The sequence below is a fragment of the Narcine bancroftii genome, chromosome 6 (genome assembly GCF_036971445.1).
Source record: "Narcine bancroftii isolate sNarBan1 chromosome 6, sNarBan1.hap1, whole genome shotgun sequence".
NCBI classification, from domain to species: Eukaryota; Metazoa; Chordata; class Chondrichthyes; order Torpediniformes; family Narcinidae; genus Narcine; species Narcine bancroftii.
Genome location: NC_091474.1, coordinates 35,786,229 through 35,800,319, shown reverse-complemented (window position 1 = coordinate 35,800,319; position 14,091 = coordinate 35,786,229). Strand labels below are relative to the sequence as shown.

Here is a 14,091-nt window from a genome sequence, read left to right as displayed (position 1 = left end):
AATTCAATGTCTTTTATTGACTTCTAAGCCTAATATTTATTCAACAAGATTTAGTTGTAAAATTCATAACAGGTATACATTTTTTTTCTCCAACTGAAAGTGTTATACAGTGAAGCATTCGGCTGATAATCTACATGCTAATGAATTTTGCATGGTTACTCTGGGGTTGTGCAGAGAAAAAGGTATATCTTTCAATTGCACTTGATGTAATGGGCTGAGATGTGCACTGCTACCTCTTGACAAGCAAAATAACAGACATTAGTCAGTACTGTTACTACATTATCCATTGATTTCAGTACCCTGAGGACATCAATGGTATTAACACCAGGACTTTAAAGACTATACCTGATCCATAATATTTTAATTAGATTTTTGTGTAAACATGGATTACCTGAATAGTTTTATTTTTAAAGATTATGAAGCAATGTATATTTTTATGATTCATAATTTAGCAGACAATAATTTGTTTGCAACTGGCTCAGTGTAATTAAAAAGGCTGTAGAAAAGCTCACATCTTTGCAAAAATGCTTTCAAGGATGGTGATTAGAAAAGAGCCAGATTTTTATTTAGTGATACACCACAGTAACATGCCCTTCAGGCCATTGAGCCAGCATAGCCCTGTTACCCATGTGACCAATTAACCTACTTACTCACACATCTTTGGTATGTGGGAGGAAACTGGAATACCTGGAGGAAACCCAGACTGTATGTTCTCTCCATGACTAACTCTTTACAGAGAGCTGCACCTACCATTAAACCAGCTATTCTCAACGGGGGTCATATTGATCCCCTTGTGGTGGGGGGGGGGGCGGCACAGCATATTTAAGGGGGGGCCAAAGATGTAAATTTTTTTAATGATTTTATTTTTATGTAATTGATAGGAAGGAAACAAGTAAATGACTGCTTCACAGGACATCAGTAGCAGTGACATTGAGTACCCATGAAGTATTGAGGTGGATGTCACTGGCTCCTTGATCCAAGCTAATTTGGGGAGTGCTCCTGAGTGGGCCATAGCCAAAAAAAGATTTTATACTAGAGGTCCATTGCCATGTTGAGGACATGTTTTGAAAGAGCTCTTCAAGAAAAGTATTAAAAAGATGGTTTGAAAGTGCAAAAACCAGAATTTTATTGTCAAAAATTGATAAAACTAGTGCTAAACGACCAAGACATAAGAGTGGCAGAGGATCACTGGAATCTCTCTTTCCCCCCCCCCCCCCCCCCCCCCCCACAACAATTGACATGATGTATCAGGAGGATCATTGCCTGAATGGGACATGCAAAATCATTGAGGACCCCTTCCACCCTGCACACAGCATCTTTCAGCTGCTCTCGTTGGGGAAGAGATACTGGAGTATCAGAGCCAACACCACCAGGCTGAGGAACAGCTTCTTCCCACGGGCAGTGAGAATTCTGAACAACCAAAGGAACTGTTCACACTAACCATCCAAGACTTTCATTTATACAAAACAATATTTAGTTTTATTTTCATAGCTATAACTTGTCCTGCATATGTAAATCTGTATATGTGTAATATCTGATTGTGTGTCTGCATGTTTTGCACCAAGGACCAGAGAATGCTGTTTTTACAGGTTGTTCTTGTATCATCAGATAGTAATAAACTTAACAACTTGGCACTGAGGAGCTACTAGATTGGGTGTCCATCTTGTATTCTATCTAATCACTGTTTGAGATCTGGACACAACTGGTGTCATCAGCGAATCTAAAAATGGCATTGGAGCAGTATTTTGCCAAGCAATCAGAAATGTAGAAGGAGGGGGCTAACAAATTCTGGCAGGGCACATTGTTTAATATAATAGAGGAGGTGTAGCTTCCCGTCTTCACTGCTTTGTGGTCTGTTTGTCAGGAAGCAAGGGTCGAATTGCCAACAGGGTTGCTGAGGCAAAGATCTCAAAGTTTGGGGATGAATTTACAGGGGATTATGATATTGAAAGTGGAGCTATAGTTAATAAATAGTAGTCTGATATAGTTGGTGTCCAGGTTTCCAATGTTGAATGGAGAGTGAGGAAGATGGCATCTCTCTCGTGGACCTATTTGGGTGGTAGGAAAATTGAAGTAGGTTATGGCTAGCTGGGAAGCTTGTTGATGTGAGCCATGACCAGCCCTCCCAAAGCACTTCAGGGTGGTGAATATCAAAGCCACCAGTCAATAGTCATATATATTTTTCTTAGGTACTGGTATGACAGTGGTCTTCTTGAAATGGAGGAACCACAGCCGTTGCAGGGAGAGATTAAAGACACCCACCAGTTGATCTGTGCAGGCTCTCCATGCACACCCATTGAATCCATTTATGCTATCTGACATCAGTAGCAGTGACATTGAGTACCCATGAAGTATTGAGGTGGATGTCACTGGCTCCTTGATCCAAGCTAATTTGGGGAGTGCTCTGCTATAGTATGATGTGCTGCCTTGCTTTGCCTGTATTCCAAGATGATATGCACACCTCTTTATTTGTGGTAAAGTATTTATTTCAATTATCACAGCAAGATAATTCTGGTTATTGGATCTTATGATAGAGCCTGGCATATTTCATTAATTTTTATTTTTCACACTATGAACCACATTAATCAAAATACAACAAACATTTCCCTCTTGAATATACAGTGTCATTTTCTCCCCTTTTTCCTCCCCTCCCTCCTTCCCACCCCCCTCCAAACCCATTAAACGTTCAACATATAAAATAAACCCATTAAACAATGTCATCACACAATGAAAATAAACAAGAAAATTGTGTCATCTACTGTTACACACTGGGTCAGTTCATTTCGTCTTCTCATTCTATCATTTTAGGGGGTGGAGGTCCGCGGTAGGCCCTCTCTGTTGTGTTCCATTTGCGGTTCCCAAATTTGTTCAAATAATGTGACTTTATTTTTTAAGTTATATCTTATTTTTTTCCAATGGAATACATTTATTCATTTCTATATACCATTGCTGTACTCTCAGGCTCTCTTCTGATTTCCAAGTTGACATTATATATTTTTTTGCTACAGCTAAGGCTATCATAATAAATATTTTTTGCGCTTCATTCAGTTCGAGGCCTAATTCTTTACTTCTTATATTACTTAGAAGAAAGATCTCTAGATTTTTTGGTATGTTGCTTTTTGTGATTTTATTTAATACCTGATTTAGATCTTCCCAAAACTTTTCCACTTTCTCACATGTCCAAATTTACACGTACTGTTGTTCCCGTTTCCTTCTTATAGCGAAAACATCTGTCTGATACTGTTGGGTCCCATTTATTTAACTTTTGGGGCGTGATATATAGCCTGTGTAACCAATTATATTGTATCATGCGTAACCTTGTGTTTATTGTATTTCTCATAGTTCCGGAGGCATATTTCAATAATGATGTAAAAACAGGAGGGCAAAATGCTAGAGTCACACTAACAAATAAAATCTCTTAATTAGATGTAAAATTATCTCTTTTTGATCCATGGATACTGTGGGGAAAAAACACATCCTACTTGATGTAACGTGCAAGAAATAACATGTACTTCCTTGTAACAATGAACATAGCTTTCGTATTTCTGTTTCAACCTTTGGATATCCCAGAGTAAAGAAGTCATTTTATAGTGAAAGCAGCAACCAAAATGACATCACAAACAGCAGTAAAATCTGTTATAATTATGTTATGAAATCACTTGAGAAGTTCATATTATTTTAGGGCTGTTGACACCTCTTGGAAAGGATAATGAACTAGTATTAAGTACCATTCATGATGCCAATTGGTCCACACTATGGGGAGGACTTGAATTGAACTTTCTTCTCTAATGAGAAGGAAATGTTAGAGGAACTTGTAAAGATGTTGGTCAATAAAAGGAAATAAATGAGAATGTACCTCTTTCCAACAGAAAGAGGGATTAAATGACCTCTCTAAAACAAAACAGAACATCTGAAACAGCTTTTCCTATAATTCAAAAATATCCCAATATTCTTGGTTGTTGGTTACTTCTCAAATTACTTGCCTATGCTATAGGGTATTACACAGGAGAATCATCTTCACCTAGAAATGCTTGGTGAGCCACTTTCTCTGTATACCTAATTACCAATTTATCCAGAGCTCTTTTGGGATATTATGCAGTTGACCAACATTTTCTTATCTGCTAATTTTGCCTTTTAGATTTAGAGATCAAAATGGCCACACCAAATTGAATGTCTGGAAAGTATTTCTAAAATTTTATTCATGACATCCTCTATTAATCTCACAGGCAGTTGAAAAAAAATGCAAAGATCTTGCAAAGTTTAAAGAGCTAATTTAAAACCTTTTTTGTTTAAAAAAAGAAATTAAGCTGATGAGTTCTGCCGTTTACTTTTGAAAATAGCCTTGATTAGTACTATCTTGCCTAAAATGAAATGGCTCTACTGATCCATTGATTTAGATTTGGATGCAAAAATATTCTGTCTCCTAAGGGAACATTAGTGGTAAATCTACTTCTCTATGACAGGTGAAGTATGGATCATTGAATAACTTCTAAAGAAGGGCTATGAATTGCAAAGAAATGATCCTCCCATTGGAGAATAACTGATAATTAATCCCACACCTGAGTGTTCAGAAATTTTAAAAAATCAGCATCTGGTGCCATCATTAGTCTGGGATGTGAGCCAGTGATCAAGTGCATATGGTGCATGGTGCCAGAATCAGGGATGTGGTGTGAGGAATGGGTGAGCACCTAGTTGGGGTTGGAGTCCAGAACATCAGAAATCAGGATCTTGGGTAGAATTGTGTCTAGAACCAGAATGCAGAAAGCTTAAGTATTTACTGTTTCCTTTAAGCTCACTGGAGAAATTGGGTTTTTTTTATAAAGTGAAATGAAAGTCTGTTTATGGGGTTTGAATAGGACTAACGTCTAACAACATGAAACATCTCAAAGATGCTGGGTGTTATGGTAAACAGGATTTAATGCAAGATTTTTTTTTAATCGTTGCACGTGATTAAGCGAAAAATGTGTTTTCTAGGGAAAAGAAAATGTCTCGAGCGAGCGCTTTAAAGGTGTTGGACCATGCTGTGATTGGCCCTGAAGGCTCGGATAACTGCCACAAATTTGTAGATATCCTCGGACTAAGGACAATATTTCCACTTTTTATGAAAACACCAAAGAAAATGAAAAAATCTGGAATGACAGAAAAAGAACATGAAGGTAATCTGCATAGTTGGATTGATCAATCTTACCAAAATGTCATGTTTTTATGCAAAATTACATGGATTTGGAATAATATCAGGGTCATTACACATTGACGTTAATCTGTTGTTTATTTTCATAAAAGCACTGCTTCAAATATTCCCCCATAAGTTGAATTAAAAAATCTCTTCTATTTATTTCATCTTTCACTTTACCTGACAGGAAAAAAATGAACTTTGTGAAATTTACATTAAATGTGTTTTTTAAGTTGAAATGTAGGATTTATTTTTTTCTCATTTAGACTAGGATTCCTTGTTTTAAGTTCAACTTGTGTACTCACTGCCCTAGTGTGCTTCAGTGAATTAATATGTAAAGTCTAGTGTGATATTCCAATGTATTTTGGTTAGATCCAATATTGTTGGAGTTAGCTTGAATAATTTGGGACACATCGAATAAGAATTTGTCAAATAAAACAGTTGATTGGACCTTTCTGATAACAAAGGTCAAGGATGTGCTTGTTTTCAAATAACACTTAAATTACAAAGAACATGCACAGTTTTTCTCAGAACAATGCTCTAAGCAAAGTGCTCCAGTAAGTACACTATTATAGATTACCTTTGAAAAGATAAAAACTACTATATTTTTTGACAAATTAAAGGCAGAGGATTAGAGTACCAACAACATGGATGGCCATTCTAACCCAAGTTATAAAATGCTGCAAGTTTGTAAAATGAGTTACGTGAGAGAGGAGTTTCAGACTATGGATGCTGATACCAGTAGAGGGAAAAATACAACTTATTTTAACAGAGGCACTTGGAAAATAATCAGAATTAAGTTTATTGTCATGAACTTGTGTCACAAAATTTGTTGTTTCGTGGCAGCGGTATTGTACATTACCAATGTAAAATTGCGATAAATTACAATTCTTAAATACAAGATTATTTTTTAAAAAGCACAAAAAGGAGAGAAGTTTTGTAGTGTCCATATGTTCATTATCTGTTTAGAAATCTGATGGCAGAGGGGAAGAAGCTGTTTTTGTAATACTCCTTCCTGATAGTAGCAGTGTAAAGAAGGTATGACCTGGGTGGTGAGGTTCTTTCAGGATAAAGCCTGCTTTCTTGGGACACTGCTTCTTAAAATATTCTTAATGGAATGAAGACTAATACCCATGATAGTACTGACTGAATTTACAACCTTTTGCAGCCTTTTCCTGTCCTGTACATTGGTAACTCGATGCAACCAGTCAGAATGCTCTCCACGGTACACCTGTAGTAATTTGCAAGTCTTTGGCAACATACCGAATCTCCTCAAAATCCCTACAAAGTATTTCTGCTGGAGTGCCTTCTTCATAATTACATGGACATAATGACCCCAGAATAGGTCTTCAGAGATGCTGACACTCAAGAATTTTGAAGTTCCTTACCCTCTCTACTGATGATCCCTTGAGGAGGACTTGGTTTGTGTTCTGGTTTCCCCTTCCCGGTCCACAATCTATTCCTTCATTTTGCTAACATTGAGTTATTGAGTTGTTGTTGTGACACCACTCAACCAACTGATCTGTCTCACTCCTGTATCCTTCCTCTTGCATTTATCACATAGTAAGAGATGGATAAGAATTTTGGGTATTGGATAACTAGCATTAATTATCTCAACTTGTATTTTCACAAGTGATTTAATGCTCGACTCTAGGTCTGTTTCAGAATTGCTACAAAATCCAAGCTACTTGATATTGGACCTAAAAACAATTCGTCTATAGATAGCTGCATTTTTTTCATTCCTTACTCTAATTTTTCTGCAGTTTGGAAAGGAAGAAAACATTTATCCCATTTCATTTTTGTTCCTTCTCGTAACACAGCTCACAAAGCCAGTTATTAAATTTGCAATTTAATTTTTAAAAAATTCTTAGAATATCATTTCAAAATCTTGGAAATGTTCTTTGTTATTCATTGATACTGTAACATTTCTTTCTTTCTTTGGCTTGGCTTCGCGAACGAAGATTTATGGAGGGGTAATGTCCATGTCAGCTGCAGGCTCATTTGTGGCTGACAAGTCCGATGTGGGACAGGCAGACACGGTTGCAGTGGTTGCAAGGGAAAATTGGTTGGTTGGGGTTGGGTGTTAGGTTTTTCCTCCTTTGTCTTTTGTCAGTGAGGTGGGCTCTGCAGTCTTCTTCAAAGGAGGTTGCTGCCCGCCGAACTGTGAGGCGCCAAGATGCACGGTTTGAGGTGATATCAGCCCACTGGCGGTGGTCAATGTGGCAGGCACCAAGAGATTTCTTTAGGCAGTCTTTGTACCTCTTCTTTGGTGCACCTCTGTCTCGGTGGCCAGTGGAGAGTTCGCCATATAACACGATCTTGGGAAGGCGATGGTCCTCCACTCTGGAGACGTGACCTACCCAGCGCAGTTGGATCTTCAGCAGCGTGGATTCGATGCTATCGGCCTCTGCCAGCTCAAGTACTTCGATGTTAGGGATGAAGGAGCTCCAATGAATGTTGAGGATGGAGCAGAGACAACGCTGGTGGAACTGTTCTAGGAGCCATAGGTGATGCCTGTAGAGGACCCATGATTCAGAGCCGAACAGGAGTGTGGGTATGACAACGGCTCTGTATACGCTTATCTTTGTGAGGTTTTTCATTTGGTTGTTTTTCCAGACTCTTTTGTGTAGTCTTCCAAAGGCACTATTTGCCTTGGCGAGTCTGTTGTCTATCTCGTTGTCGATCCTTGCATCCAATGAAATGGTGCAGCCGAGAAAGGTAAACTGGTTGACCGTTTTGAGTTTTGTGTGCCTGACGGAGATGTGGGGGGGCTGGTAGTCATGATGGGGAGCTGGCTGATGGAGGACCTCAGTTTTCTTCAGGCTGACTTCCAGGCCAAACATTTTGGCAGTTTCCGCAAAACAGGACGTCAAGCGCTGAAGAGCTGGTTCTGAATGGGCAACTAAAGCCCCCCCACATCTCCATCGGGCACACAAAACTCAAAACGGTCAACCAGTTTACCTATCTCGGCTGCACCATTTCATCGGATGCAAGGATCGACAATGAGATAGACAACAGACTCTCCAAGGCAAATAGTGCCTTTGGAAGACTACACAAAAGAGTCTGGAAAAACAACCAAATGAAAAACCTCACAAAGATAAGCGTATACAGAGCCGTTGTCATAACCACACTCCTGTTCGGCTCCGAATCATGGGTCCTCTACAGGCATCACTTACGGCTCCTAGAATGCTTCCACCAGCGTTGTCTCTGCTCCATCCTCAACATTCATTGGAGCGACTTCATCACCAACATCGAAGTACTCAAGATGGCAGAAGGCGACAGCATCGAATCCACGCTGCTGAAGATCCAACTGCGCTGGGTAGGTCACGTCTCCAGAATGGAGGACCTTCGCCTTCCCAAGATCATGTTCTATGGCGAGCTCTCCACTGGCCACCGAGACAGAGGTGCACCAAAGAAGAGGTACAAGGACTGCCTAAAGAAATCTCTGGTGCCTGCCACATTGACCACCGCCAGTGGGCTGATATCACCTCAAACCGTGCATCTTGGCGCCTCTCAGTTTGGCGGGCAGCAACCTCCTTTGAAGAAGACCGCAGAGCCCACCTCACTGACAAAAGACAAAGGAGGAAAAACCCAACACCCAACCCCAACCAACCAATTTTCTCTTGCAACCGCTGCAACCGTTTCTGCCTGTCCCGCATCAGACTTGTCAGCCACAAACGAGCCTGCAGCTGATGTGGACATTGAGAATTTCAATTTGGCTGCAATAGAACACTCGAACAAGAAGCAGCAATAGCAAGAAGTCACCGACAAAGCTTCTGGACAGATTGCCACAGAAACATTGATTTCTTTCTCTCCTAAACAAAGCTGCCTTGTGCATTTCATCATATAACAATCAATTCTTAATACAATTACCCATATTCAGTTACTTGGTTGTTCTCTGAAAGACGAGTATAATTATTTTTAGATGTCAGCAAAATGACATACTGCAGTGTTCACTCTTGTTTAGTGATTTTGATTACAGTTGAAAACAGTTCCCTCCACTCAAAAAATCTTTTTTTCCCACTATGTGAATTTATTGTCTGTCCCTAATTTCATACATATGCAGGGCAAGTATTCATATATACAAATAAATATTGTTTTGTAAATATGAGTGTCAGATGATTGGAGTGAACAGTTGCTTTGGTGGTTCGACATTCTCACTGTCCATAGGAAGATGCCGTTTCTTAGCCTGTGACGCTGGCTCTGATACTCCTCCATCTCTTTCCCAATGGGAGCTACTGAAAGATGCTGTGTGTGAGGTGGAAGGAGTCCTCAGAGATTTTGAATGCCCTCCAGACAATAATCCTGGAAGGTCATATTGAGCTGGGGGGGGGTGGGGTGGGGGGAGGGAGATTCCAGTGATCCTCTCTGCCATTCTAGTGGTCCTGTAGATTGACCTCTGATCCATTTCTCGGCAGCAACCATGCCACACTGTGATGTAGCCAGTCAGGACGCTCTCCATAGAGCTCTTGTGGTTGTCAGTAGCCTTGCCCGCTTCAGCCTTCTCAGAAAGTGCAGTCGTTGCGCCTTCCTGACAAATGAGGAGATGTTTACTGTCTACGATAGGTCACTAGTTAAATGAACTCCAAAAAACTTGGTACTCTTCAGTCTCTCCACTGCAGAGCTGTTGATGTGTAGTGGAGGGTGGTTGTACCTGATCCTCCTGAAGTCCACAATCATCTCTTCATCTTGTCTATGTTGAGACTCAGGTGTTACTCTCGCTCCATTTCACAAGATTTTCCACCTCTTCGCTGGAGAGCAACTCATCATTATTGGTGATGAGACCAGATAGTGCTGTGTCATCTGCAAACTTGATGACACTGTTGGAACTGGATCTGGCGATGCAGCCATGGGTCAGGAGGGGCCTGAGCTCACAGCCCTAAGGTGCACCAGTGTTCAGTGTAATGGTGCTTGATGTTCTGCTACCCAACCAGAGAGACTGGTCTTTCTGTTAGGAAGTACAGAATCCAGTTATAGAGAGAAGTGTTGAGTCCCAGCAAGGACAGCTTCTGCACCAGCCTTTAGGGGAATGATGGAGCTAAAGGTGATGAATAATAGCCTTACAAATTGCACACTTCCTTCTCTGTAAGATGTTAGTGAATCAGCTGAACTCCTTGGTCACTATTTCTGATAATAATTCTGCTTTTGAGATTTATTTAACCACAAATTCCCCAATTTCTGTGGTGCATTTCAAACTGGTCAAAAGCCCAGACCTCTGTACAATAGTCTCATAAACCAATTACAGTGCAACCATTAAAAACAGGCTATCAGGAGTCAAAAAGAAGTGCAGCTTTTATTGTCAAGCATATTTTTAGTGTGAATTTTTGCTCAAGTCCTCATCTTGCCTCATATATTCTCGTGATATAGATCATATTGAGAAATCTTAACCCCAAATGATTCTTTTAAAACTCACTTAGTTTTGCTGCATGATCTTGTGCATTGAAAGAAATGGAACACTGGGGTTTGTGGCAAGTGAGAAAAAGCTTCAAAATCAAAACCTAGTGGTGAACCTGCATGTGTTGTTTGCAATGCATATTTTAAAGCATTGTGTTGGCTAAATGGGGAAATGGTAAGAAATAAAGTACATATGTAATGGGGTTTGTGCATCGAAATACGGAGAGCACCAAATATAATTCAACAAAATAAAGACAGGAATAAATATTGTTAATAAAGAAATGGCCAGCAGTGTTTATTTTCAGTATGGAAGACAGAATAGAGAGGAACTAAGGGTAAAGTGGAAGTGAGGAACTTGAAAGATATTAAGGGAGGCAAAATTCGATAAATTCCCTCAACCTGATAACTTGCATCCCAAAATCTATGGTGTTGAATGCCTTAGTGATGACCTTCCAGACTGCTGTGTATTCTAGAATATTCTCAGCATTCTAAAAGATAAGAATTTAATATTTTTGCAATTCAAGACAGGATTAGAAAACTGTAGATCAGTTAACCCAATGTTAGATAACAGGAGAATAATGTAATGCGCAATTAAAGTCAAGATAACAAGATACTTACAAATTAGATAATGATTTAACACAAATGTGGTTTTATTAAACCAATACTCTGTAAGAATTGAACTGTTATTTTTCCTCAACACGATGGCTGATTCTTGCTCTTATTTTCTTTGTTCAAAATTTCAGGAGTTGCAATTTTCTATTTCTGTGGTTAAGTTGGAGATGGGGAAGTCATTGTTGAGTAGAAAGAGTGGGAACTTAATTGAAAGAAGAAACAGATAGGCAGGATTATGGAACAGAGTTCGCCAGAGATGACATTGTTTTAGAAATAATAACTAAGTAGCAATGCTGAAAGATTTTCTATTTACCTGTTATTTCATATAAAACTGCTGCTGAGGTTCTCTTTATGAGTTATCTTGCTTCTGTCCCTCCATCTTGCAGAGCTGAAGTCATGGATTAGCCATTGCTTCTGATCTCCTGCTTTACCACTGGACCCAAGACTAAGAAATACAGCAAGCTCTGGTGCCTGATGCACTTTGTCTCTTGCCCTCATTTGAATGTATACAGTATAAATTTGTTTATTTGAATAGGGCTGAGAACCATGATTGAAAAGCATGGTTAGGTAGATTGTTTTCTTTCTTTCGTTTTCTTGATCTTTGTTTTTACTTGAAAAATACCTTGAGCTATGAATTAAATATATTATCTTACTGATGTTTGTAAGTAGCGAAATTGAAAATCAGTCCTAAAGGCCTTCAAAAGCAATGAATAATCACACGATTACAAGGGTAGTCAGGAGCAAGACCTCAGAATTTGCTGCATGGTGCCTAAGTGGCTCTTGTTTAAAGTGGGATACCTGTGACAATTAGACCTCAAGCATGATCAGACCTACAAAATACAAGTGACCTGGAAATGTGGAGAGTGACTAGCATTCAGATCAACCAGGATCCAGCCATTACTTCTGAATCTCCACACTTGATTTTGTGGCGTGTGTTTGGGCAAGCCACATGTATTTGCGAAATAAAAGCAGCATTGTGCTGGTGTGTCAGGGAATTCAAAGGTTATTATCAGTGTCTGAGTTAATTAATGCATAGTGCTTTTTTCAATTACTTTTTGCTGTGCTGAGACATTGAGTTGTAGGCAAAAATGTAATTTAAATTTATTGGATATTTGAACTGTAGGACAGATGCTCTGCCTGCTGGAATAATTTACAAGATCTTTGCATTCTGATGTTCTAAATTGGTTTCTATTTGAAGCAGTAATCTCAATGCCCCATCTACTCTTAAGCACTCATGCCAATATAGTATATTTTAGCAGTCCTGCAGGATTTGTCATTTTGAAGCTTTTCCTTTAAATCTTTCCCTTTAAATATTTCATGGCCAGTGTCTAGGGCTTTGCTCTAGATGTCAGTAGCATTTCAGTTATCCAAAGTCCTTTCACCTGTGTCTTTGTACCCAACTACTAAAGAACATTTCTGAGCATTTAATATCAGTTGCATTTTGTTTGCACAAAGGTAACAAACCTAATTCTTTGCACATCAGCAGAAAGTTTAGTTTTCTTATGAAACCAGAGGTTGTCAAATGGTTCAGACTCTGCGTTGAATGACCATTACTTCCCATAGATGCTATCTGACCTGAGTTCTTCCAGCTATTCTTTATCTGCTCAAGATTCCAGCATATCAACTTTGTGCTTCACTTTTTTTTGTTTGGCTATGAATGGGGTATATTCCAGTACCACTCCTTTAATTAAAGAAAGATCCACTTATTCCCAGAATTTAATTTTGGACCTATAACCAATTTAATCTTTATTCTGTACATTTTAACCAATGAACTGTTGGGATCTTAACAAATATCATGAAAATCTCGGGATCATTGCTGGAAGAGGAGAAGCGAGGGACTCGGGAGAGCTGCGAGTGTAAGGAACCAACTTGAGGTGAGAGCATTTAAAAAGGGAGCAGAGTAGGGACTCCGATCATAGTCATCTCAGGACCATTGCTGGAAGAGGAGGAGCAAAGGACTCAGGAGAGCTGTGAATGTCAGGAACCTACTTGAGTGTGTACATTTGAAAAGGGAGCAGAGGGCAAGTTAAGGGTTAAATAGAACCGTGATTAGTGGGAGGAATAATAAAGATATGGGGAAGTGACAAATAAAAAGAGGGGTAGCTCAAGCAGAGTGGCCAGTGTGTGAGTAGTCCAGTGTAGGAATGGGACTTAGAAGCTTTGGCTTATGAGGCTTCAGCAAGCAGAGGCTAAGGACCAGCTTGATTCCAGCAAGGTAAGGCCAGGTATGATCTTTCTATTTAAATTTGGAAGAGTTAATGGAGACAGCAGCTAGGGCAGTAGAATGCTCATATGGGAAATCTGGGACAGCACAATTGTCCCTGATGTCTACACCTGCAAAAGGTGCATCCAGCTGCAGCTCCTGGAAGGCTGAGTTAGGGATCTGGAACTGGATGAAACCTGGATCATTTAGGAGGCAGAGATAGTGATAGAGAAGAGCTTCAGGGACAGTCACCCCCAAATGTCAGGAGGCAGGTAGCTTGGTGACTGCTAGGAAGGGGAAAGGGAATGGGCAAACAGTGCAGAGCCCCTCTGTGGCCATTCCCCTCAACAATAAGTATACTGTTTTAGATACTGTTATGGGGTGGGGGGGGGGGGGAGGGGAATGATCTACCAAGAATAGATTTTGAAGATCATGCCTCCAACACAGAGGCTGAACCCTTGGCTTAGAAGGGAGGGGGGTGCGAACAAGAGGAGAGCAATGGTGATTGGAAGCTATGGTTAGGCAAATGGATAGGAGGTTCTGTGAGCGAAATCGAGGCTCCATGATGGTATATTGCCTTCAAGGTTCCAGAGTTAAGGACATCTCTGATCGACTTCTTAGCATTTTGGAGGAGAGGCACCAGTGTTTAGGTGTTTTAAAAGGAATAGGATGGGAGGTAGAAAAGGGGAGCATTACTGGTCAAGGATAG

At 39.9% G+C, this 14,091-nt stretch overlaps 1 protein-coding gene across 1 annotated transcript in view; it reads left to right on the top strand.

Moving 5' to 3' along the window:
* Positions 1–14,091, top strand: part of ctnnbl1 (catenin, beta like 1) — a 137,999-nt gene that overhangs the window by 75,916 nt on the left and 47,992 nt on the right. Inside the window, exon 11 of the mRNA XM_069884633.1 lies at positions 4,975–5,156. Within this exon, the coding sequence (XP_069740734.1) occupies positions 4,975–5,156 (182 nt within the window). The remainder of the gene's footprint in view (positions 1–4,974; positions 5,157–14,091) is intronic.